The sequence below is a fragment of the Durio zibethinus genome, chromosome 6 (assembly GCF_047325235.1).
Source record: "Durio zibethinus cultivar Kanyao isolate XHJ-2024 chromosome 6, ASM4732523v1, whole genome shotgun sequence".
Classification (NCBI taxonomy): Eukaryota; Viridiplantae; Streptophyta; class Magnoliopsida; order Malvales; family Malvaceae; genus Durio; species Durio zibethinus.
In genome coordinates this window covers 3,610,077-3,634,481 of record NC_143167.1, presented here as the reverse complement: position 1 = coordinate 3,634,481, position 24,405 = coordinate 3,610,077, and the positions used below count along the sequence as shown (strand labels likewise).

General features: G+C 32.8%; 3 protein-coding genes across 7 annotated transcripts; 2 read left to right on the top strand and 1 right to left on the bottom strand.

Annotated features, from left to right (window-relative positions):
* Positions 1-818: 818 nt before the first annotated feature.
* On the bottom strand, positions 819-7,527 carry LOC111285993 (uncharacterized). Of its 4 annotated transcripts, none has more exons than XR_016342694.1 (14): positions 7,338-7,527; positions 6,656-6,754; positions 6,372-6,499; positions 6,134-6,287; positions 5,935-6,044; positions 5,623-5,706; positions 5,476-5,524; positions 5,251-5,342; positions 4,420-4,558; positions 4,074-4,156; positions 2,480-4,005; positions 1,968-2,078; positions 1,169-1,886; positions 819-1,034 (listed from the first exon to the last, which is right to left on the bottom strand). XR_016342694.1 is itself a non-coding variant. In XM_089761839.1 (13 exons), exons 2-13 carry the CDS (start codon positions 6,746-6,748, stop codon positions 1,318-1,320), a joined length of 3,138 nt encoding a protein of 1,045 aa, XP_089617965.1. In that variant the 5' UTR covers positions 6,749-6,754; positions 7,338-7,527; the 3' UTR covers positions 1,043-1,317. The 4 variants fall into 4 exon arrangements, 2 of the variants coding, with proteins under 2 accessions (XP_089617965.1, XP_089617966.1); XR_016342696.1 differs by having other exon boundaries at positions 4,420-4,552; XM_089761839.1 differs by lacking the exon at positions 819-1,034 and having other exon boundaries at positions 1,043-1,886.
* A 7,612-nt stretch (positions 7,528-15,139) lies between these two features.
* On the top strand, positions 15,140-17,457 carry APX1 (ascorbate peroxidase 1). 2 transcript variants are annotated; one of them, XM_022875698.2, is made up of 10 exons: positions 15,140-15,227; positions 15,324-15,447; positions 15,540-15,714; positions 15,842-15,907; positions 16,267-16,315; positions 16,430-16,515; positions 16,614-16,693; positions 16,818-16,920; positions 17,041-17,099; positions 17,204-17,457. In XM_022875698.2, exons 2-10 carry the CDS (start codon positions 15,329-15,331, stop codon positions 17,217-17,219), a joined length of 753 nt encoding a protein of 250 aa, XP_022731433.2. In that variant the 5' UTR covers positions 15,140-15,227; positions 15,324-15,328; the 3' UTR covers positions 17,220-17,457. The 2 variants fall into 2 exon arrangements, with proteins under 2 accessions (XP_022731433.2, XP_089617964.1); XM_089761838.1 differs by lacking the exon at positions 17,204-17,457 and having other exon boundaries at positions 17,041-17,103.
* A 2,129-nt stretch (positions 17,458-19,586) lies between these two features.
* On the top strand, positions 19,587-23,525 carry LOC111284718 (mitogen-activated protein kinase 3). The gene is made up of 7 exons (XM_089761837.1): positions 19,587-20,060; positions 20,162-20,291; positions 20,618-20,755; positions 20,864-21,199; positions 21,623-21,806; positions 22,038-22,435; positions 22,646-23,525. The coding sequence occupies exons 1-6, from the start codon at positions 19,888-19,890 to the stop codon at positions 22,205-22,207; spliced, it is 1,131 nt and encodes a 376-aa protein (XP_089617963.1). The 5' UTR covers positions 19,587-19,887; the 3' UTR covers positions 22,208-22,435; positions 22,646-23,525.
* Positions 23,526-24,405: the final 880 nt, after the last annotated feature.

Below are 24,405 nucleotides of genomic sequence, written 5' to 3'. Positions count from 1 at the left end.
TACGTTTGTTTGTTTGGTTTTGATAATAATCAGTGGAGAGAGATGGTGAGAGGGTAAGTCAGCTTTTAAAAAAGGGGCGCAACTCAACTAAGCCATGAATGATGAATTGAATTCCAATCCTTTAAGCCCTACCCAGCACTAGCTGTGATTTGTTGATGGTGCTAGTTTAGTCACTTCAAGTACTTTTGTTTAGGAATAATGAAGCCACCTGTCGTCTTTATGTTGCTTCACCCCAAATAGATAACGTGTTTCTTTTTGGTTTTTGGCCATTGACAATAGAGAACCTGTTGTGTTTGGCATCTACAATTTTGGTTGTAGTCCCGACTGCTTTGAGGATTGACAGAAAATAGTTTTCCAGTACCCCACTAAAAATGTTTCGCCTAATCAAATTCCTTTCTCATCCGTGTATTCTGACGCGGGACATGCGACTTAAAAAAAAAAAAAAGAAACCTAAACACATGCAATGGAAAAGGAAAAGGAAACTGTTCTATTGTTCCCTTTTAACCGTGAGTTGTCCTAAAACAGGCCTGCCTGCAAATTAAATGGTCATCCAAAATCCAACAATGAATTTGGACTTCTTGCATGGTACTAGTTAATAAATATTTTACTTTACATACCGGCCTATTAACCTAAACCTTGGATTAACACTAATATACATATTTCGGTTTTTGTTCTCAAATGTCCTCAATAATATCATTTTATTCACCCAATAATTTAACAAGCCCAATTTAGAGTGAGATTTTTCTAGGACCAAAAGATATTCTTAAACTAGCTTGCCATAGCTGCCAGTGTAAATCCATCTCTGAAACACATCATACTAACTCTAATTAAATAATTAAATTAATTAATATCTGAAGATGTTAACGCTCTGTAGGAGTATAGCACGCTCCAAAAACAGAAAAAAAAGACTAGAACTGGATTCCACAATTCATATCTCTATTTAGTTGTCAGAGGTCATTAGTAGCAAAACATTCAGCATCAGGAGAGGCTAGTTAATTTTAGATCATTTTATCAGAAGCAGAATCTCACTTAACCTGCAATATTAGAGGAAACCCCAATCAATTAACCCAATATATATACAACCCTTTGCAAGGATTCAGGTGCAGACAACAATAGACACGCATAGAAATATTATTAATAATAATAACTCGAAATATTTCCTCGTTACCTTGCACATTTGAAGACACCAACTTTTGGCTCAATTTTTCGGGAGTTTGATCCTTCATGAGGCTGCCCAAGGAGACAACTTACAAGTCAACAATCCATCCTCAACACGCAACTAAGATTGCACAAAATCATTCGACTTCTTAGCAGAGATCACATTCCAAATGTTCTGTTATACAGATCACCCGAATTAGGCATCCTGTACTTTGAATCCTCATAACCGGAATAAAACTTGTTAAATCCCAGTCTCTCATTTCTGAGGAACTCTGCAACACCAAGACCATTTCCATCCTGGACCTCATCCCATCCATCCCAATGACCATTTGACATATGTGAATTTCTTGACTGTTGGAGAGGCAACTGTCCAAATGGGGACATATTGTTCCCTCGTGATTGATCCATTAGCCTTGAAGAAATTCCATAAGATTCATTAAGAGAAGAAAAGTTGCCCCCAACATCATATCTTAGGTTCTGATGAGGAGAAAGAGATCTCTGCATCAATAGTTGAAATCTGGCCTCATTTTCATAGGGACCTAACTGTGGTGGAAAATTTGATCTCATGTCTAAGCCTGAATTGTTGAGCCCTCCCTGAAGTCTACCCCTGCCAACTGCCAAAATTGCTGGATCCATAAATTCTATATCCCCAGGGCCACCATTACCCCCACTTGCCGGAGCCTGATAAGAATTTCTTAACAGGGATGAAGGGTCCATCAAATGATTTCCTAAACATAGAGCAGTCAACATTAATTTGCCAGAAAGGAACTCTCAAAGATTGTGAGCAAGAAAGTAAAAAGGGAATTTACCAGATGTGGAGTCAAAAGCATGGTCTATTCTCTCATGAGAAGAAAAGCCAGGAGGTGGTGACCTGCTAGGAACAGAGAATCCAGGAGGGGCAGAAATTTGAGCTCTTGAAACTGTTACACAACATTGAAAAAAGGATCAGTATGAACTGAATCAAAACCAAACTTGGACAAAAATCTAAAAGAAAATTTGCATGAAAAATTAAGAAACAATGTTCAGTGTAGACAGAAAAAAAGTACAAAAGAAAAAAAGTCGCTTGGTGTACTCAGAAATCAAAAAACAATTCAGGAGAAGAACATGGAACAGTGCATACAAAATAAAAAATTTATTTACAACAAACTAAGTTATCCATAATGGTGTTAAAGATCACATTATGAGCATGCTTGTTGCATGATTATTATTAATAAACAACAGATAACACTCAACTCAACATTCAGACAAGTGTAAAGTTCACCAAGTTCCCTAACAGGATTGAACTAAGATAGTAGGAAAAGATTAATTCCTAGACACTCACCAGAAAGCTTGTTAGAAGAGAAAACTGAAGGACTGCTAGTAAAATTGTCAGATCCCTCAAAGTTACCGGAAGAAAAACCATTAGAAACTCCAAACTTATTTAGATAGAGATCCCTGTTTTCTGCAAAATCTTGGCTAGATGGGCGGTTCTGTGGCATTTGCCTGAAAACACTAAATGAGGACTCAACATCAAACGGATGATACTTAGAATCCTCCTGCCTCGCAAATGAGAATCTGGACTGATTGTTATTCGGTGCTTTCCAGGAACTAGATAATTTGAGAGAATTGGGCTGCCTGTCAGTGTCACCCAAAAACTTAGACAAGTTCTGCGGTGAAGCTAGGGACTCATGCCAAGTATCAAAATCTAGCGACAATATATTTGAAATTATGCTGCTCTCTCCTGTTTCTTTTGTGGCATTACCAAAGAATCTTCCCATCTGGTTCCCTTTCCCTTCATTTGATAGCAGAAGGGAGCCTTTTGCAGTAATATCAGAACCAATACTACTGCTTATGTACTTCTCAGGGTATCCATTTGATATAGAAGAAATACTAGATCCATGAAGTGATCCATGAAGACGTAAACTGTCACTAACTTTATCTACAAAAAGAGTATCAGCATTCAAATTAGAAGTGCCAAAAGTCTCACCATGTTGCCCTGAACAGGACCTAGAATGATTTGATAAATGGAGTGAAACTGGTGAATTTGGCACATAACTTGAACGGCTAATGACTTCTGGATCCTTCAGTCTTTGATTATCAAAAGACAATATATCTTCTTCTACTTCAGAACTTGTATTTGCCACTGCTTGAGTTTGTGTATCAGTTCTCCAATCAGACTGCTCTTTTGAAACAAACAAGCCATTGGGAGATGTCACAGATCTCCCAGTGGCTCTTGCACTCAAAGGTTCTCTACAGTGCTCAGTAAAACATTGTTGCAACCCCTGACTACTAGTTGAACTGCTTGATCCATGATCAGAAGCTGAACTGCTTGGTCTAACTACATCAGAATGTTCATTTAAGACATTCCTATCTAAGGTCAATGTTGACATATCAGAGCACAAGCTCTGTATCTTACCATCAGTAGAGGAAATACTCCCTGCTTTCTCACTAGAGGAAATTAAAGACTGCCCACCATGGTCAAAGGTGGAGCTTGTAACAATTGATGGTATATTGGTGCCCTGGCCATTATAATTGGATACTGGTGGACAAGATAACTGGCTACTCAATGATTTAGAAGCAGAAACTCCATCGGGTGAAGCAGGTTTCTCTAGTGCAGTAGTTCGACAATCTAAACCAGCATCCTGCTTTAAAGGTTTTAACAAATCAGTTTTACCCTTCATATGCATAGAATGAATCTCCTCAGATGACTTCTTTATAACATCACCATGTAATGTACAAGCTTGATTTGTGCTTGTTACTGCAGATGAAAATGGAAATGTGCTGCTAACTGTATCAGATTTCTGCTTAGTAGGTCCATTTGAACATGCTAAACCGGCCGATTGTGGCTTGTTTAAGGCACGCATTCCCCTGGTGTGAGATTCAGAATTTTTAGCACCAGAAATTAACAAAACAAAAGAAAACAAATTAAGACATACCATGATGCTCCAGCAGGAAGAGCAATAGATCTTCCAAGGCTTCCATTCGGGGGAGAACCTTTAGGAATGCTCACTGTTGTATTCTGTACCACATACAAAATCACAACCAGACTCAGGTGCAGGAAACAAGGCCAAGCATACAAGGAGGTTTAACCCATGCCCATCTCAACCCACCCACCCACCCTATTGTTCGACAAATTCTTCTTGTAATGACCCAAGATAAAACAAACAATTAACAAGCTTGGAGGTCTGCTTGCATGTAGAACATAACTTCATTATTTTCCTGATTTTTTCATGTAAATTTAACTTGCTGTTTTTGTTTGGAAGTTGAAAAACGTGAACTTACATTTGGAGTACTTTTAGCAATGGGTTTTGCTGCGGAAGCAGTGCTGGTGGGGCAATAATCATCCACTGGTGGAGGTAACATATTCCCAGCACACCGTTGCATATTATTTGTTGCACCAGTTATTTGTTGAACCCTACTCCTTTAAACAACTAAGTAAGTCTATTAATCAACCAAGAGAAGACATTACTCAAAATTCATGGAGAACCTGGATTGCACGCTTAGAATTGAAACAATGCAAATAAAAATTTAAAAACAGACCCAACTAATCCAAATTTTGATTTGGATAGCAAGGACTACAGTGCTTAACCCCATTTTTCAAAGTGAAAAATTTTTTTGACCGTTGGTGATTGCAAAAAAAAGGATGAGGATCCAAGATGCAGCAATGAGAAGACATAATCCTTTTGAAGAGTCATCAAAAGATACAGTAATCCACAAGCCAAAGAAATCAAATTGGGTTGAATAGAAATGAAAGCTGCCAAAAAGTCTTTTAAAGGAGTTAGCTTCCCAATATTTATGCCATTCTATCATCCTTCCCTTTGGGTATATAGTAAAAAGCTTTCTGTAGGCATATGATAGCACTATTTGGCAGGGGGCTACAATAACAATAACATAGATATATGACAGCTCTAATTGGCTTTTACTAATAAAAGAAGAACGGAGGACTTATAATTGATGCATGCATGCATACATTTGAACCAGAAAGCAACTACAAGTTGGTTTTCTTCGTCTCACAAAGAAAGTCACATGCAAACTCAACAAAATAAAAATAAGATAAAAGAGGAAATGGAGATGACAACTATAAATACAGTAGCAAACTCAAAATGAATATACCTTGTGTATGCTGATATAATCTCATCTTTTGTGAAACTATCCTCTTGAGAACCAATCTCATGCAAATATAGACAATCAGGATTGCTGCAAGGCTGAATTCCCCTCCCCCCCCCAAAGAAAACCTCAATTACATTTCACATACTATTTTCTAAACCTAGCATCAATAAATAAATTAATTTCTTCAACTTATAAAACAAATCAACCAAAAATCACTTCTAAACATACCACATTTCTCAGCCATGCATGACAATATTTTGTTGTACCAAAGCATGCCCTGTGATGCATATTCCAAGTATTAGAGATGATAACCAAGACCAAGTATGCATCCAACCACTAACAAAAGAAATAACCTCCATAAACATATTCTCGTACTTTAAAGGTCTACCCTCCAAGACAAACCCATGTACAGACTGGATACATCGAATTGCTTCCTCTTCTTTTGAGAAAGTAATATATCTGTAGACAGGGTAAACAAATGCAAGTTAAAAAAGAAAATACTAAATAACAGAGAACTACAAAAAAGGCAGGAAGACAAAAGTCTTCAAAATAATAAGTTAGATTTTCCTTTCCAATGAACTCCAACTACATAATATAAAATGATTCTATTAAAGATCCAATACACAAACAAGTACATCTTAATATTAGGAAGATTTAACACCAAATCCATGAGATTTCTGCACTTACACACTACATGTATTGTTTGGAAATTGCTGAATGACACCAGCTGCAGTTCGAGACATAGATACTTTTAGAACTTTCCCATATTGACCAAAATATTCTCGCCTTTGGAGAAGCTGATGAAAACAGATGCATGTTTAGGTGATGAGACAAATATAACAGTTAGCTTGAAAATGCATTTATGAAGGATTGAAAGAAAGAGCACATCTTCATCAGCCAGATTAAGTGGCAATCCAACTATGTAAACAAGATTCCTTTGAATAACTCGCACACTGCTCAGTTGCTTCCTTCCTTCAGATGATTTCATTTTTGCCTTCTGTGACTTAGTTTTTCTCTCCAAATTAATTTCAGCAACCAACCTGCTTAGAAAAATAAATAAGAAACAATGGCAGGTAAATATTGAAATATTTTAATGAGAACAAAATCTGGGGGAGTGTGACAACCTCTCACAATTAGCAGCCATCCCTACGATCCTTTCTTTATCATATGCGCTGCGACATGCTGGACACCTCCCCTCTGTCTCATCCTTCTCAGCCATATCAATTATGTGATGCCAACACCAAACACATATCTGCCAAAAAGATCAACAGAGATAACGCCTATGACACACATCAATTCTCCTCCCTTTTCCCACTCTCTCACTTTTACTATCTTTTTTACTTATTTTTCTGATTTGAATTGCCAAACAACTTTTAGAGAGAAAATAAAAGAGTAATTTTCTTCAAACCTCGTAACCACATTTGCAAGGTTTGAGCTGCTGATCAGTCAAATCCATCTCCTCCGCGCAAAGAGGGCAGGTCTTTTCTCCCTCGTCACTCATGATTGCCTAAATCCCCAAAACAAACAAATAATCACAAAGAGTACTTATAATACTCTACAAGCAGCATCAATAAAACCTCAATTGAATTAATCAACAAATTCTTCACAATTTTATTTAATCATTCCATTAAAATTACCAAAACCCTCGAAAATCCCAATCTGATTGCAAAAAATACCAAAATCAAAATCTTACACTTAATTTAGGTAAATCCCAAATCAAACCCTAGAAATCCATATTCCCTACTTTAATAATCTAAAACCCCAAATTTTCCCCAAAAAAAAAGGAATTACCAAAATAAACCTCGACCGCTTAGCAGATCAACCTACCGAAGCCACCTAATCAAATCTCCAACAAAAAATTAACAACTAAATTCCCCATATAATATCTAATCAATAGTTAACTATATGCAATAGAATAAATCAAGAAACCAAAAAACAAAAAAAAAGAAAGACTCTCGATGATTCAAGACTTCGTAATTCAGATTGGAGAAAATAAATCGGGGATCTTGAAATTAAAAAAAAAAGATCAATGCGCAGAATTGGAAATTTAGGGTTTCAGATTGAGAGAGACAGAGAGCGAAACAACTTACAGTTAAGGTGAGGCCTGGGGGATCGAGAAGAGGACGAATCTGTGAAGATGAGTTTGGCGATAAAGAGAGAAGAACAAACAACACCACCACCAAGAGAACACCAAGAGGAAATGTAGAGAAAGAAGAGAAAAAAAAGAGAGCCTTTAAAAGAGATAGAAAGAGAGGAGAGGCTTATTTCGGATTTTTAGTTGGCTTATTTGGCTGCTGGCTTTTGTTATTATTATTTTTTTATTTTCTCTTCTGCATCGCTGTCATTTAAATATTGTGAACTTCCTAATCTTGCCCTTGGATTTCTTTTTATTACGGGATTTTGCCATTGCCTTCTCCAGTTTTGTCGAGTTTTTTTTCTTCCTTCAACTCTGGTTCTGTTTAGCAAGGGTCCCACTCTTCTCTTGGGTTTGGTCGTGATATTTCCGATGAGCGCCACGTTGATATGTGTATCAGTGGGCCATAGATTTCAACCGTTTGATCTAAATCCTCGGTCCCACCTTCCATTTGTTTATTGCCCCAAGGGACCCACCTCGGAGGAAATTTTATTTATTTATTTATTTTCTGTGTGTTGTTGTCAGTTTATGAGTTTTTATGAAATTTAGGCCAGTATTTTTTTTTAAGTTTGAAAATTATAAAAAATAAAAAATAAAATGAGGTAAACCAATAAAAAATAAGAAAATTATGTTACCATTTATAAGAAAAAAACACAATTAGTATATTACATATACAAGTTACAATAATTTTATAGTTAAATTAGATATCGATGAATGTTTTATGATTAAATTTAAAAAGTTTTTAAAGAGTTAGTTAAAAAGTGTTTAAACATTTAAATATAATGCTAACGAAATTTGTTAAAAATTAAGGTATTATATATATATATTTGTTTTTTAATTTTTATAAAAAAAATAAAATACTGATGTTAGTTTGTACATTAGGGTATGTTTGCACATTATTTACATAATAATACGTCACACTAACTCACCAACTAATAATACAATGTTAGCCTAAATTTAAAGTTTAAAATTTTTAGAAATATTTGAATTTAACACCCACGATTTTGGCAAATAATTTCAATAATATGTACAGATAAGCTACTGGTTGTTTATTAAAAAATTTTAAATTCCCAAATTTTTTGCCTTCACTGATAATTTTTTTATAAAATTTTTTATTTGGAAGGGGGATTTTTAATCCCTTTGTATTTTAAAATATGTGGTCACAAATTTTCTTTTAAACAAATGTATAAAATACATGGCAATAAAAGGAATAGTATTGTGCCCAAATAAAAACTCTCCATTTTATAAAATTTTTTATCAAAATAAGGGTATTGGAATTTTAATTTTAAATCTATTAAATATAATTTTTTAAGATAATTTTATAAATTAATTGAAATAAAATTTGAATTCTAAATCACCTTTTTTTCACATGTAAATATATTCTAATGATGTATTAATAAGTGAAAAAAGTCTATTATCTTTTGTGTATATACATATATATATATATATTAATGAACATAGCACTATTATTTTTTTATTTGATTGGATGGGAGGTCTTTGATTATCGGGGCACATTTCATTATCTATGCGGTGCTGTAACAGTGATTGGTCAATGGGTATAACTCACTAAAATTTCTAAAATCAATTCATATCAATTCACAGACCCTTTTTTTTATATATATATTTTTTAACAATTATTGAATTTTAACTTGTTTTAGAAATGATAAAAACTGAAAATAGGGAGGGGGAAGATCTTATTTTCTCCCGAAAACCCCATTATGTCATGTGCACTTTGATTGGAACCAGGCAACCATTGCCCACTGATTTATTAAGATTGCCATTGGTTTTTGAACATTGTGGGCAGAAAAAAAATGGCAATACAAATTAGAAAATGTCATATTTGGTTTCAATCTATTTTACCTTTAGTTTCAGTTCGATTTGAGTTGATCATCAATTGACTGATATCATGTTTTTATGTGGCTAATCAATATTTTTTGTGAATTAATTGAGCTTTCTACCTGTTTTGAGGATGCATGAATTCTTTTATAAAGTTTGCTTTCACATTGCTATGCTTCCTCTTGCTCATAGATTGCTGTTTCTATACATAGAAGTAAAGTTGGAGAATCATGATGTTGAGTCAGTTAGTTTGATTTCCAGCTTGAAGAAAAGGGCTTAGTTTGCCCGTGAACGAGTTGAATCTTTGTCCTTCAATGGTACAGTTGAATGCACATGTTCTTAGCACTGATTTAATTTTAACTTTTCTGACCTTGAAATTACACGTATTTTGCATGCATAACCTATAACTTTCATGACATTTTCTGTTGTTTAATGCTAGTTTAACTTTTCTGGAATGGAAATTACACGTCTCATGCATGCATGGCCTTTTGCCTTTTATGATATGGTTTAATGTTTAAGTTGTTAAAACTGATTTAACTCTTTCTGAAACAGAAATTGCTGTCTCATGCATGCATTGCCTCTACTTTCATGTTAGTGATGAATGATTAATGCTTTTGTTGCTACTGTTTGACTTTCCTGATAACAAACTACACATTTTGTGTTTTTGGATCAATAAACAATAAACGACACTCTTGTGCATTCATGTCCTCTAATTGTGCTGAGGCTTGTTGTATCTGTTATGCTCATGGATTGTTGCTGTGTCCTACCCTAGATATGATGGATTTGTTGAGGTAACTATAACACAACACTTCTTCTTGTACCATAAGCTTCACATGGTTTGCCCTACTGAGCCCAAGCTTGAACTTTCTCCATCTACGGATATCAATTACAATGCTTGAAAATAGGATTAAGATGGTAGATCTTCATTCGTTAAGAAGGAATCTTGATAAATGTAATTTTTCTGGGTATGCTTTTCAGGAGAGTGAAACCTATCAGATATTGCTAGGTACAGGTTTTCTTTTATAGTTTTTATTTCAGATTGAAGATTGATAAATTGCTATTAGTTTTACAGACGATGGAATATTTACGATTAATGCATGGTACATTTTGCCATTTTCATGTTTATGGTCATTGCTGTTTCTTATTGGGCTGAAAATAAAGACTATTATTTTTAATTTATGAATTAAATTTATATATTTTATTATATCATAAAAAATTATTTTAATAATTTAAATTGTATAAAATTTAACGAAGAATAATTTTGACCAACATAAAAAATGATCTTATAATAATATTTGCATACATCAAACACAAGATAATGTGACATTATTTAATATAATTATATTTATAATATCATTTTATCTTATCTTGTTATAATTTTATGCACCAAACACACCCTTAAATTATTAAGAGGTTTCTATTATATATGTGCTATGATTTTTCGGGGCATTGTAAGATATGGGAACTAAAGAAAAACAATTTGTTCCTATATTTGCTATCTTTAGTCGCTATTTTAAATGTTTATTTATATGACATTTTATATCACTATCTTATGTCCAAGAAACTTTGCTGCTGAATTCCTTCGGCATGTATGAGCTTATGGTTTACACATACTGATTGAGGCCAATGAACTCCTGACGTATCTATTGATGAAAGTATCCTTGTTTCTTAATCGAACTTGAAATCCCAGTCTAATGGAAGCACTGAAGAATTGAAACAGATCATTGGTGATGCATATTCATAGTCCAGAGGCAGAGGCATGGTCATGGTCTCATCCAGGGACACTCTGTACTGGAGAGAATAACAGTAATGCATTTCAAGGCATAGCAACAGACGCTGCATCATATAGCTGTCCGGACATCAATCATCGGACTTAGAATCCATGTTGGATGACTGTTGCAATGAACTGGGAAACCTTCTTTCGATTCGACATCAATGCCCCTGAAATTGCATCCCACCACTCTGGGAACTCGTGGTCAGCTCCTCGAGTTCAAGGTTGATAACTGCCGTCAACTCTAGGCCAAAAAAATAAAAAAAATACATCCCAGTTTCACTATGGTTTCTTTTGAACAATCTGATCATCTTCCACATGCAAGTACAGGCCTTTAAAGAAGAAGAAAATCTCTTGTTGCTAAAGAAAGAAGCACTCTTGAAGCTGTTATTTCTACCGAACTTCTTGCTACAATTTCTACAATTGTGTTTTGAGTTGACTCCTATACATTAATGGGCACTGGAAAACATTGCAAAGATCGATGCTGGGCCAACAAAAATTTTAGGGGTTACTTACCTGTGTGCTTAATGGGGCTTGAGAACCGAAATGAATGGATCAAACAGGGCCAGCCAGGTCTATTTGATCATTCGGGCCATCCAGAAAAGTACAAGTCCAATGTGAGCTTTCTTCCTTTTCTTCTTGTAGTTATTATTATTATTTTTATAACAGAAAAAAACTTCATGAAAACAGATCAAAATTCTTTGTCATGCTTTCTTTCTTGTGTGGTTTTCGACGCCCGTCTTCTTGCGGCCCGTCTGAACTTTGGAGGTTTAAGAACTCTGAACGAAAGAATATTTACGTTCATATTTTGGCCCTTTTTTTGGAAAAATGAAGGACAAATTCCTGGGTCATTGGCCGGCCATCTATGACTTTAAAAAACTGTAAATGTTAAATTATGAAATATAACTTATCATTTAACATAATTACTCAATTGAAAAAGTAAGAATATAGCTTTTCTTTTTCCAATTTTCTCTTCTCTCATGCGATTTTTCTAAAACAGCTAAGTGGAAAATTTGAAAATTTTCATTAGTAACTGTTTTTTTTTTTTTTTTTGTATTAAATAAATTTTCGTGTGACATTAGCTTCTAACCATTCATTATCGTCTTTAGACTTTTCCATTTTCACAGTTTTAAAATGACAGTTATTGATAAATATTAAAAGGAATAACATTGACATTTTTTAAGCAATGGCAAGGAAACGGGATATAAAATGAAACATTGGTCTCTACTTGAAAAAAAAAAAATTATAATAAGAAAGATTTAAGACGGTTTATTTAATATTTAGTTAAAAATGATTCGGTTGTTACTTGCTTTTTTTTTTTGAAGTTTTTAATTTATTTTTAAATTTTTTATTTTATTATACATATAATTTAAAAAGACATTACATATTTAAATTTTTTAAAATTTGTAATTTTAAAATATCAATTAATTTAAAAAATAATCAATACTTACTTGCTTGTTTTTAATTGGTAAAAATTTGAAAATGGGTTTAAAAAAAATCACAAATAATAACTTAAGGAAGTATAAAAGTACAAAGCTAATCTTAGTATTTTTCGTGGACCTACATTTATTGACCACTAATAATCACGAGATTTGACGCCTTGTAAGGCATATTCCTTTTTCACATTGCATCACGATTTTTTTTTTTTCTTTTTGTGTATTTTCGTTGACCGACAATCTCATTAGGATAACGACGTTTTTGTATAAATATCCATGAAAAAATGTTCATTTTTTTTCAAAGATTCCTTTTTTCATAAATGACCAAAACTACAAATGCTTTTTAAGAAAAAAATTAAAGTGAATGATATTTATAATTTATCATTTAATATGAGAATTTAAAATTTAAAATTATTTTTATTTTTAAAATTATCCTCGCATTCAACTAAAAAAAACTATCCATTATTTTTATAGTTAAAAGTAATTTCTTTCCATCACTTTCTTTTTTATTATGTTCACATATTTTGTTTACTCTCTGAATTTGTCCTAAGCTGATAAAATATAGGTGTCTCTAGCTAGAAAGATTTTTATTACTTTATCTAAAAATGATTAATTTACTTTTAATTAAATTTATAACTAATAATTTTTAAATATTTTTATTAATTTTCATAATCAATTTAAAATAATTAAAGTTTTAACAATAAAATGATTTTTATTGTGAATTATAATCATTTAAGATAAATTAATTAACTTCTATAAAAATTAACTACTTCTAAAATATAGTAGTAATAAAAATTTTTTACCCAATTTTAACATGATTTAATGACAAAATTGTCATTATTTTAGAAAAAGTAATTTAAAGATGATATAATTTTAAAACATTAAAAATAATATAATAATGATAGTGGATAATCAAGATTATCTTAAAAATATTTAAAAATAATATTCAAAAATTTTAAATTTATTTATTAAAAAACATATTTTTTAATAGATCAACGTGCAAAGTGGCATAAAACAGGCGCCAATTGCGTTTCGATTGGCTGTGTCATCGGGGGGGGGGGGCTTATTTGGTTGAAAGTCTGTCCCCTACGTGGCAAACACCGATTGGAAACGCTCGAGTCCCTGACCAATAGGATTTTGCGACTTTTGGTCTAGTAAAGAGCCTAGAAGACGACAGAATCCACATGCAGTGTATTTCCTTTCGGCCAATAGGCAAATAGGCGGGTGATAAACGTTCCCGTGACACGCCCGATACAGTTATCATTCCTCCAACGGAATCTTCTCTCTCTGAACGTGTTCACACTTGAACGCCTACATTTTCCACTGAATTAAAATCGACAAAAATTTACTTAATAGGGGAAATGACAAAGGCACCCCTGCTTGCCATTTCTTGCGGCTGTTCAGTGTTGTAATCGCCATTTTATAATTTGAAATTGAGAAATAAAAATAAAAATAATATTATCGGTATGATCTATTTAAATATAAATATAATTAAAACGAATATTTTGATTACTTTATTTACATTTCCCAAACGCAAAAAATCATCATCAACCACAAAATTTCCATTTAGGGTAAAAATCTCACAAGATTACCATATGATGATGTGATCCATAACAAACATGTAGGTAGATGTTTATTTAGTAAAAAATTAATTGGTTAACAAAAAATGATTTACTTGTCAATAAAAATAATATTATTTTTTTAAAAATTATTTTACGGATTTGAAAAAAAAAAATATTTTTTTAAAAAAAATTGTAGATGAGTATAACTATTTATTTATATTTTTGAGCATAATTTTACTTATAAATAATATCATATTAATAAATAAATAATATTATATTGCAATATATTAATAAATAATATTATATGAATAAATAATATACTATTAATATAATATATTAATAAATATTATTAATTTAATTAATAAATATTATAATAATATATGAATAAATAATATATTATTAATAAATAATAGACTATTAATATAATATATTAGTAAATATTATTATAAATAATATTATAATATATTAATAAATAATATAAAGAATAATAAATAGTTTTATTTTAAGTATTTTTTATAGTAATAAAATATTTTAATATTAAATATTATTATTAAAATGTAATTATTTTTGAATATTAATAATTTTAATATATTTTGATAATAAATAAATTATGATATTTTAATAATTATATTAATATTATTTTTAAAAAATTTTAAAAAAAATTAATAAAAAATATTTTTTATTGACTCATCCAAATAATAAAAAAAAATTTAATTGAAAAAATATAAATATTTTTCAAAAATTATTTTATACGAAATAAACCGAACTTAAATCTCCTTTACTCGTTATGAGGACAAATACGTCATTTGAAAAATCATCCAATTGACCTTTTACTAAAAAAAATTTCCAATGTTACTGGGCAATCGTCTTTTTGGTAATATATAAAAAAACCAAAATCCGATTTCTCCAATAAAATCTTGACTGTGCTTTTCTTCCAAAAAATAAAAAAAAAGAAGACAATTTTTTTCTGTAATAAGTCCAACCACCCACAAGCACAACCGTGCATCATAAATTTTACCCGAAATCAAAGCCGTCCATCCCAAAAAAACACCAACTACAGGATCTTATCTAATCCAACGGCTAGTATTAGTCTACTAGAACCTTCGCTGTCGTCACTCTCCCTTATATCTTCCCCTTTCACCAGAGTGCTTGTGCTCAGCTCGTGTCCATTAAGTGGTGGTTTTAGGGTTTTTCCTTTTCATTAATTTCATCGAACTCTCGATTGCTTAACATTTAGAAAGGTTGATTTCCGATCTGAGTTTGGATCTGAATTTGGAAATGATTTTATTTTATATGAACTTATTACTTAATATGATTCTGTTTTTGTTAAAAATCAGAGAAAATGACGAAGTGTTACCCAACTGTGAGCGAGGAATACCAAAGGGCCATTGAAAAGGCTAAGAGGAAGCTCAGAGGTCTCATCGCTGAGAAGAACTGTGCTCCGATCATGCTCCGTTTAGCGTAAGCTTCTCTTTTTTATTTTTAGTCTGATTTAAATTTTTGATTGTAAGATTGGTGATGTTGATGGATCAGAGGTTGATGGTGGGTGACAGGTGGCACTCAGCTGGAACTTTTGATGTCAAGACTAGGACCGGAGGTCCATTTGGAACCATGAAGCAGCCTGCTGAGCTTGCACATGCTGCTAACAACGGTCTCGATATTGCCGTAAGGCTTATCGAGCCGATCAAGGAACAGTTCCCTATCCTTTCTTACGCTGACTTTTATCAGGTTTTGTACTGTTAATCTGAACTTTTTATTTTTATTATTATATATTTTTTTGCTTTCAGATTTAACTGTTTTATGTTTGATTGGAGTGATTTTGACCGGAGTTGTTTGGCGTTTTAATCATTTGTAGCTCGCCGGTGTCGTGGCTGTTGAGGTTACCGGTGGACCTGAAATTCCCTTCCATCCCGGAAGAGAGGTCAGTATTAAGTTCCACTTCGTACAATAACTGTTAATGTTAAGATTATTTGAATGTTAATGTAATTTTAAGTGTTCATGACTCCAAGATGGAATCTGTCTTGGTTCCTGAATGAAAATTTTAGTTACATTAGTTGATTTAATGGAAATTACTGTCTTAATATTTTGCTTTAATAGAGGTTAATTGATAATTGTATTTGCATTATTTGATATGGTATTAAATTTTTAGAAGGTTTTCCTATTTGTAAAATGGCTAAATATATAAAAGTTGTTGGTTACTGTTGTTTGGAGCAACAAGACAGTGTTGCTTTATATTCTAATGGCACTTATTTACCTACAAGCATTTTGTAATAAATGCAGGACAAGCCCAACCCACCGCCTGAGGGCCGTCTTCCTGATGCTACCAAGGGTTAGTGTATACTATTTGTCAATGGTTGGAGTTCCTTTTTTTCTAATGAGGATAAAATGCTGTCTTTAATGTCAGTGATGATTTTGGGTTAATCTTTTGATAAATATCTTGCAGGAGCTGACCACTTGAGGCAGGTCTTTGGTCATCAAATGGGTCTTAGCGACCAGGACATTGTTGCTCTTTCTGGAGGCCACACCCTGGTCTGTTCTAAATTTGAAATTCCCTTGTTTTCTTGAAGTTTGAAATGTTTTTGTCTATCCACTTAAAATGATGTATATTTTCTTTGCCTTTGGTACAGGGAAGGTGCCACAAGGAGAGGTCTGGATTTGAGGGACCATGGACGACCAACCCTCTCATCTTTGACAACTCTTACTTCACGTGAGTTTCAGATTTTTATGAGTCGAGTTTCCTTCATTTGTTGCAAATACAAATCCATTCGGTTGTGATGAAAAATCTGTTGCAAATTGAATTAAGTTGATACTAATTGGATAATATTTTGTAGGGAGCTCTTGTCTGGAGAGAAGGAAGGCCTTCTGCAATTGCCAAGTGACAAAGTTCTCCTGTCTGACCCTGTTTTCCGTCCATTGGTGGACAAATATGCCGCTGTATTTAACTCACTTCGTTTGTTGTCTTTTATGTTCAGTTCAATGATTTGAAAATTTGATAATAATCCCAAATTGAGAAGTTCGATGTTGTTTATCCTGATGATTTTTACTTATTTGCAGGATGAGGATGCCTTCTTTGCTGATTACACTGAAGCTCACCTGAAGCTCTCTGAGCTAGGGTAATCTTTGCATTAATTTCTTATTGAACTTCAATCTTGTTTTACTTGGTTTCACCCTGCTTGTTAGAGTCAAGAGTATTGATAGTTTCTATGTTGTCTTGCAGATTTGCTGAAGCATGAGCTGATGGTTAGAAAACAGGAAGAAGCCAACAACATTTGCCTCCACAGATGTAATTGTGTTTTGTAATCTCTTAAAAGTTAGTTAATAGGCAGTTGTTGCTTGAAGAATTTGGGTGTTTTCGTGGTTGTATTTTGTTGAACATTCTGAACGGAATTTGGGGAGATTTCTGATGGGACTAAGCTTTTCTAGATAAATAATACATAACTTCATCGAAATGCGGATTCCCATTTTGGTTAATTATTCTTGTTCTTAACTTTTTAAAGTTTACTTTCTGGGTGGATCATTCATACGTCTTCTGATCTTTCAATGACCAATATTTCCTTCCTGATTAATGGTGTTCTATCTGTGATTGATGATACCCTGCCTGTACCCAACCAGTCTTAGAGGGTTTTTAGAGTTCTTAAAAGTCAAAACACAAAAACGGTAACATATAGCTACCATCCTTGTATTGGTTAATATTTTGTCATGCATCAGGTGATTCAGAATTGCTCCCCGGTCCCTTACCAGGTCCCACTAACCGAAGGAAGAATGCATTTGTTTCCTTGCCCTACATAAAATAGTGAAGGGACTGGCACCACAGTTACCAGGGAATTTTGTTCGGCCTCGTATTGCAAAATTTAGACGAAGATTAGAGCTGGTTGGTAGGTCTTCTTCCTAGATGAGATGCTACTAGGAAAAACTAGTCTGGGCGGCTTGGTGGGTGTGTATGGCACACGTCTGTTCTTAAAGTGACATTTTCTAAAGCTTCCATATATTGCAATGTTCAGGGAATGCAAATTAGATATCATTGACGAAAACATCTGGAAAGAAGTCAGTGACTTTGATACTTCTTGTATTAGCATTTATTTGAGTCACGACTCACTAGCCCTCCCAACTTTCACCCAAAGATCACCATCGTCTCAAGATTTTGGTTGGTGGCCTCGTGCCGGTTAGGTGTAATGCCATTGGCTTGAAATAAGTCAAATGCGGTCGGTTGTATCTGAACCTGGTCAAGGTGTTATTCAAACCAAACTTCATGATACTAGCAACCTTTTTACCAATCAGTCGATCAACAGCGTGTTACCTGAATTCACGTAATCATTTAAAAAATCATATTTAATATATTTAAGTTTTAAATTTTAATATTATAATTTTTTATTTTTAAATTTCGAATTTTTTTATAAAAAAATTAACATACTCGTTTTAGATTTGAATTAGCCAATTAGCCAGACAGCTAAACAGCAATCGCCTTTCATAACTCTTCATAATTTCATTCACAAAATTAATGTAACGAAGGGGACAAAATTTGACTACTACTGATAAACTTAAGCTCCATTTTTAGTTACTAATGGATACTGATTTTGTCTATAATGGTTCTTTTTTGCTTCCCAGTCGACGACTCCACTAGCAAATTATCTTATTTTGGTTTACTAACAATCTAGTTTGTGGTCAGTAATTGTTGTCCATTCAATAAAAGTTTAAAGTTCAACATTTTAGGATCTCTTTTCTTTTGAATGGTTTGGATTCGAGAGCAGATCTGTCTAGTTAGCTACTACTCTGGTGTTCTATTTTTCTCCACCGAAAGTTTGACAAAAGGAGGAAGTTTGGCACTACACCCTTTTTTTCTTTCTTTTTTTTCTCACGAGAAGCCCTTGAACGGTTGAACCCTTGGCCACGGAACTAATCTTTAATATTTTCCATACTTTTTTTTTGCTGTTTGGTACAAAAGAAAGATGAAGTGGAAAATGAAAATACCTTTTGATGTGTTATTTTCGAGTATATCTGATTATTTTTGGATTAGATACTGGTTAAAGTTTCGAAAAAAAAAAAGGTTAAAATAATAAAAAATACTTTAATTTTATAAATTTTTAAATAAAATTTTATATTTTTATTGTACGCAAATAAAATTTTAATTTAATTTAAATCAAAACAAATTTTTAATCTGTAATTTATATTCGAATAATTCTTAAATTTTTAATTGCATTTTAAATAAAGTTTTAACCTAAATTATTTTTTCATTTAAAATAAAAACTTATTTAAATATAAATTAATGTAAAAAATTTATTTAAATACAATAAACATATAAAAAATTATTTAAAAAATAAATAATAGAAAAGTTTTTTTAATATTTTAACTAATAAAAATATATATTATAAATTTAAAATTTAAAATATATTTTATATTTAGATATATCAATATTAATTTTCATATTTTATATTCCAACAGTCAAATCACGTGTACAATGGCCATATCTATTTCAAGTGGAAGTGTGTGACCTCACTTTGACTTGTTTAAACAAACATGTTACTTATGATAATTATCCTAATTAATAATAATAAAATAGTAGCCTTTCATAAATGGCACAAAAAAATAATTATTTTATTTTTAACCCAAAAAGTTCAAAAGGCGGTTGACAGGCGAATAAGACCGTTGACAGAACGCCATCAAATCTCAACCGTGGAATAGAGGCGGCTACAATCTCAACCCTCCATTAAACGCGTCGCCAGCTTTCTCGCGCGTTTTCCTTCCCCCTTCCACGTAGCAATCACGAATCTGCCAACTCTTTCAACTCTTACTGAAAAACTAGAAGGATTACTAGTCTTTCTGTGTATAAAAACCTTAGACATCAGAAAGCCAAAAGGAAAAAAAAAAAAAAGGAGTTAAAAGAAAACAGTAAAGGGAAACGAAATGGCAGACGTCGCTCCGGGAAACGCCGGCGGTCACTTCGGAGAATTTCCGGCGATTCAGACACACGGCGGTCAATTTATTCAGTATAATATTTTTGGAAATTTATTTGAGATAACGTCTAAGTATCGGCCTCCGATCATGCCGATCGGTCGTGGAGCCTACGGCATCGTTTGGTAGGCTATTTACTAAAAATATTAATTGGTTTTGCACTTTATTCGTTTTATTTTTTGGTTTAATTTTTGAATTTTTTATTTTATATTTTCGGATTATGAAGCTCCGTATTGAATTCGGAGACGAATGAGATGGTGGCGGTAAAGAAAATTGCCAATGCTTTCGATAATCACATGGACGCTAAGCGTACACTTCGTGAGATTAAGCTCCTTCGACATTTGGATCACGAAAACGTAAGAGTTTTTTTTTTTTTTTTTTTTTGAAAATTTTAAATTTTTTATTGCACAATTTTTAGGAAATGAAAAAAGAGGAGCAAAAATTTAAAATTAAAAGTTTAATTATTCGTTGTCAAGAGGTTTTTGAGGTTAATAAATCATTATTAGTCAAGGAAATGAAAACCCTAATTCAAAGATTTAAAATTTTGACCAAGTTAATGAATTCTTTTCCTCGTAGGAATTATAATTATTATTATTATTTTTTAAACGATAAGGTGGAATCTTAGACATGAATATTGAGCTTTGCTAGATTCTAAAGTAATAATTTTGTGCATGGTAAACAGGTTATTGCAATTAGAGATGTGATTCCTCCACCTTTGCGGAGAGAATTTGCTGATGTCTACATTGCCACAGAGCTTATGGATTCAGATCTTCACCAGATCATTCGCTCCAATCAGAGTTTATCCGAAGAGCATTGTCAGGTATATGTTGCTTAAATTCCGTATACCCTTTTATTTATTCTTAAAGATATAATGATTGTGTATGCATATGTCTATGTTGATTTTATTTTATTTTGTTGTGGCATACAGTATTTCTTGTATCAGATTCTTCGAGGACTGAAGTACATACATTCTGCAAACGTGATTCATAGAGATTTGAAACCTAGCAACCTCTTGCTGAATGCTAATTGTGATCTTAAGATTTGTGACTTTGGTCTTGCTAGATCTGCTGCTGCTGAGAATGAGTTTATGACTGAATATGTTGTCACGAGATGGTATAGGGCACCAGAGCTATTGCTGAACTCTTCAGACTACACAGCTGCCATAGATGTGTGGTCTGTTGGTTGCATTTTTATGGAGCTCATGAATAGAAAGCCTTTGTTTCCTGGCAGAGATCATGTACATCAAATGCAGTTATTGACTGAGGTAAATGGAGATTTGAGCAAATGTTGAAAAGAGTTAGCTGACTTCATAGTGAGGAATATGCTTACTAATATGGTCTAAATTTACAAGAATTGCAACAAAGGGAAAGATTGATCAATGGGGAATCTATGAAATAATCTCTAACTCAAGATACATGTTACACATACTTCTCTAATTAATTTGGATTCCTTGCTTATCATACCTTCCATTAGGTTAGCATCATACACTTCTAACGTTTGGGTTTAGACAAAGTACTTTTAGTTGAAGATATTTAACTAACTTAGTATACATGGCAATGATCAACTTCCAATTTTGTTAGTTTTAATGTGGTATTGGATTTAAATTTGAGTTGCTTTCTTTCCATGTTATCTTTTCTTTGTTTCTTTCTTTGGATGAATACTTACTAAGTTCTTTTCTGTGTCATAGCTGCTTGGCACACCAACTGAATCTGATCTTGGGTTTCTCCGAAATGAGGATGCAAGAAGATATATCAGGCAGCTCCCTGCACATCCTCGCCAACCACTGGCAAATGTTTTCTCACATGTTCATCCATTGGCTCTTGATCTCATTGACAGAATGTTGACATTTGATCCAACCAAAAGAATTACTGGCAAGTCCTACATTTATCATTATGCTCTTATGTATTCATGAATTTAATTTATTAATCGTAATTATATGATTTTGTTTTAGAATAAAATGAACTCTATTTTGTAATCATCATGGAAAATGAAAACCATCTCTGCATCGTGGTCATTTAGTTGGAGACTAAAATTTTTTTTAGTGGCTAAATTAGGTAATTCTTTATTTTTCTTACCTGAAAGTTAAATTTGTCTGTGGACAGTTGAAGAAGCATTGGCCCATCCTTATCTTGAAAGATTACACGACATAGCTGATGAACCAGTCTGCCCTGAGCCTTTTTCTTTTGACTTTGAGCAGCAACCATTGGGAGAAGAGCAGATGAAGGACATGATTTACAAGGAGGCCTTAGCTCTGAATCCTGATTATGCTTAATAATAAAATATAGTGATCCTATTTGGTTCACTGGATACTTCTATTTTCTGAATGTGCCAATCCAAGTAATTTGGTGTATAAGTTTGTGGTGGCTGATAGATAGCACCCAGAATAGGCTGGTGGGTTGCGGACTGAGATATCCTATTTTTGCTTTTGCAATTTCTTTGAAGTGGATTTACTGCTTTTGCACCCATGACCGCCCTGCCCTTTGATTCTGGCTTTCATGAGGTCAGTCCCTTGCAAGCTTCATAAGCCACAAGACTTCATAAATTTGTGTTTTTTCCATTTCTGATATGCCTTTATATGTTATTTGTTTGATTTCTTCTGAATGTATAACATGCCTATTTTGTGCTGTATTTCATTTAGTGTAACCCAGGCAAAAGATCCTGTTGTAACAAATATCAATGAAAATTGACATTATTCTGTATAATTTTGCAGATCAAATAGAATTTTGGATGTCCTAATTCATGTTAAGTTAAAGTCGATAACATCTTTGCATCAGCATCCTGTGCTGTTGTTGGATGTGGAAGTACAACTGTCCAAGACTCCAAAGAACAAGCCTGGCTTTTATTTGGTATTGGATTTTGATAGAACATTTTCGCTATGTAGAATAGCTAAAAAGCACAGGAGCCTTTGAAATTCGTATGACTTGGTGAACTGAAACCAAAAAGAATACGACTGTTGTGCCTGCTCGCTACGCTGTCACCTCACTGCATTTTCGCATGGTCCGGGTGTTCAGCTGATGTCATCGGTTGTGCCTGCTCACTACACTGAGGATGCATTTCATTTGACCATCTTGGTCAAATAACATTTACAAATAATTCAACCATTATTGAACTCAGTGGGGAACAATTAAAAGCTGCAAGCATTTTCTATTGGGAAGAAAGAGCATCTATATGGTTATGATGATGGTGAGGAACTTATTGAGTGCCTATATTGGCCTTATGGCTACTTCCACAACTAGCAGTGGTTGGAATTGGAGAAGCATTTCATCTCCCAGGACAACTTACATTACATTATCGAGATTTCCCTGTTTCATTAAAAAAGAACAGCAACTGCCATGGTTTCTGCTGTTATCAGGATCGCTTACTATGTCAGTACAGCTCTCTTTGATCTGATCAGGAACGTCACGAGGTGTTTTCCTGATAATAAAAACAATAATGGAGGGCTAGACAATGTATATTGGAGCTTTGTTCTGATAGGGTTGTTATTATCTAGTCTGTGCTAGTTTATACAAATATCAAAATTTTGATAAACTGCAAGTTGACGGAGAAACAAGCCAATAGGTTTTAATATATTCCTTTATTACAAATGACAATGAGCTGTTAACTCAATGGTATCGGAGTCGGGAGCTGAAAGTCTCGAATTTGAACTTCAATCATTACCCAAAATATAAAAAAAATATTATTCCTTTATTCCTTGCTGACCATAAAAAAGAAAAAAAAATCATATTTCCTGTCATACTAATATCTCATTTACGTTCTTTCTACCAAACATTCGGCATTAATGAAATCATTCTCATCATCTTTTTCATAGACAAGTTGCAATAATCTTTTGCAATACACCTAAGACAACCAAACTTAGTCGTCAATTAGCAACATTTATTATTATTATTATTATTATTATTATTATTATTATTATATGAAATAATAATCGTGGGAACTAAAACATAAAAAATTCAGTTACTTTGAAACTAAAATCTCCCTTTCAATATATAGGACAGCAAAACCAAAAGTCTATGAGCTATGCACCAAGGTTTCAAAAACAAATAAATAAATAAATAAATTGTTAATTCTTAATAAAAAAAACAATAAATAAATTGCTGAAAACCAAATTAAGAACAAATTATCATTAACTTCATACAATATAAAAATAAACAACTAATCCAAAAAAAAAATTTTAAAAAGACTTGATATACAAACCAATAAATAATAATGACGACATGCTTGATAGGAAAAATTAAGAAAAAATTTGTAGAGAATAAGCAATTGGCATTTTTGCATGACTATAAAAACTACTAGTTGCAATTGGATGGGAAATCTTACGGGTATGATTGAACAGTTTTAAGGGCTGTGGCTGATTTTTTTTTAGTAATTAAAGTATTAAGATTTAAATTTTAATTATTAAAATTAATAATTCAACACTTTACTATTAATATTATATTCAAGAAAATAACAAGAGAAGAGTAGTGGCCCAAT

Excerpts from the sequence above, each read along its gene's own strand:
- LOC111285993 (XM_089761839.1), bottom strand. The coding sequence starts at position 6,748 with ATGAGTGACGAGGGAGAAAAGACCTGCCCTCTTTGCGCGGAGGAGATG. Across the intron at positions 6,500-6,655 it reads CTTGCAAATGTGGTTACGAG|ATATGTGTTTGGTGTTGGCA; the intron begins GTTTGAAGAAAA and ends TCTTTTTGGCAG. Across the intron at positions 5,707-5,934 it reads CCAAACAATACATGTAGTGT|ATATATTACTTTCTCAAAAG; the intron begins GTAAGTGCAGAA and ends CCCTGTCTACAG.
- APX1 (XM_022875698.2), top strand. The coding sequence starts at position 15,329 with ATGACGAAGTGTTACCCAACTGTGAGCGAGGAATACCAAAGGGCCATT. Across the intron at positions 16,516-16,613 it reads TTTCTGGAGGCCACACCCTG|GGAAGGTGCCACAAGGAGAG; the intron begins GTCTGTTCTAAA and ends CCTTTGGTACAG. Across the intron at positions 16,921-17,040 it reads TGGTGGACAAATATGCCGCT|GATGAGGATGCCTTCTTTGC; the intron begins GTATTTAACTCA and ends ACTTATTTGCAG.
- LOC111284718 (XM_089761837.1), top strand. The coding sequence starts at position 19,888 with ATGGCAGACGTCGCTCCGGGAAACGCCGGCGGTCACTTCGGAGAATTT. Across the intron at positions 20,292-20,617 it reads GACATTTGGATCACGAAAAC|GTTATTGCAATTAGAGATGT; the intron begins GTAAGAGTTTTT and ends CATGGTAAACAG. Across the intron at positions 21,200-21,622 it reads AAATGCAGTTATTGACTGAG|CTGCTTGGCACACCAACTGA; the intron begins GTAAATGGAGAT and ends TCTGTGTCATAG.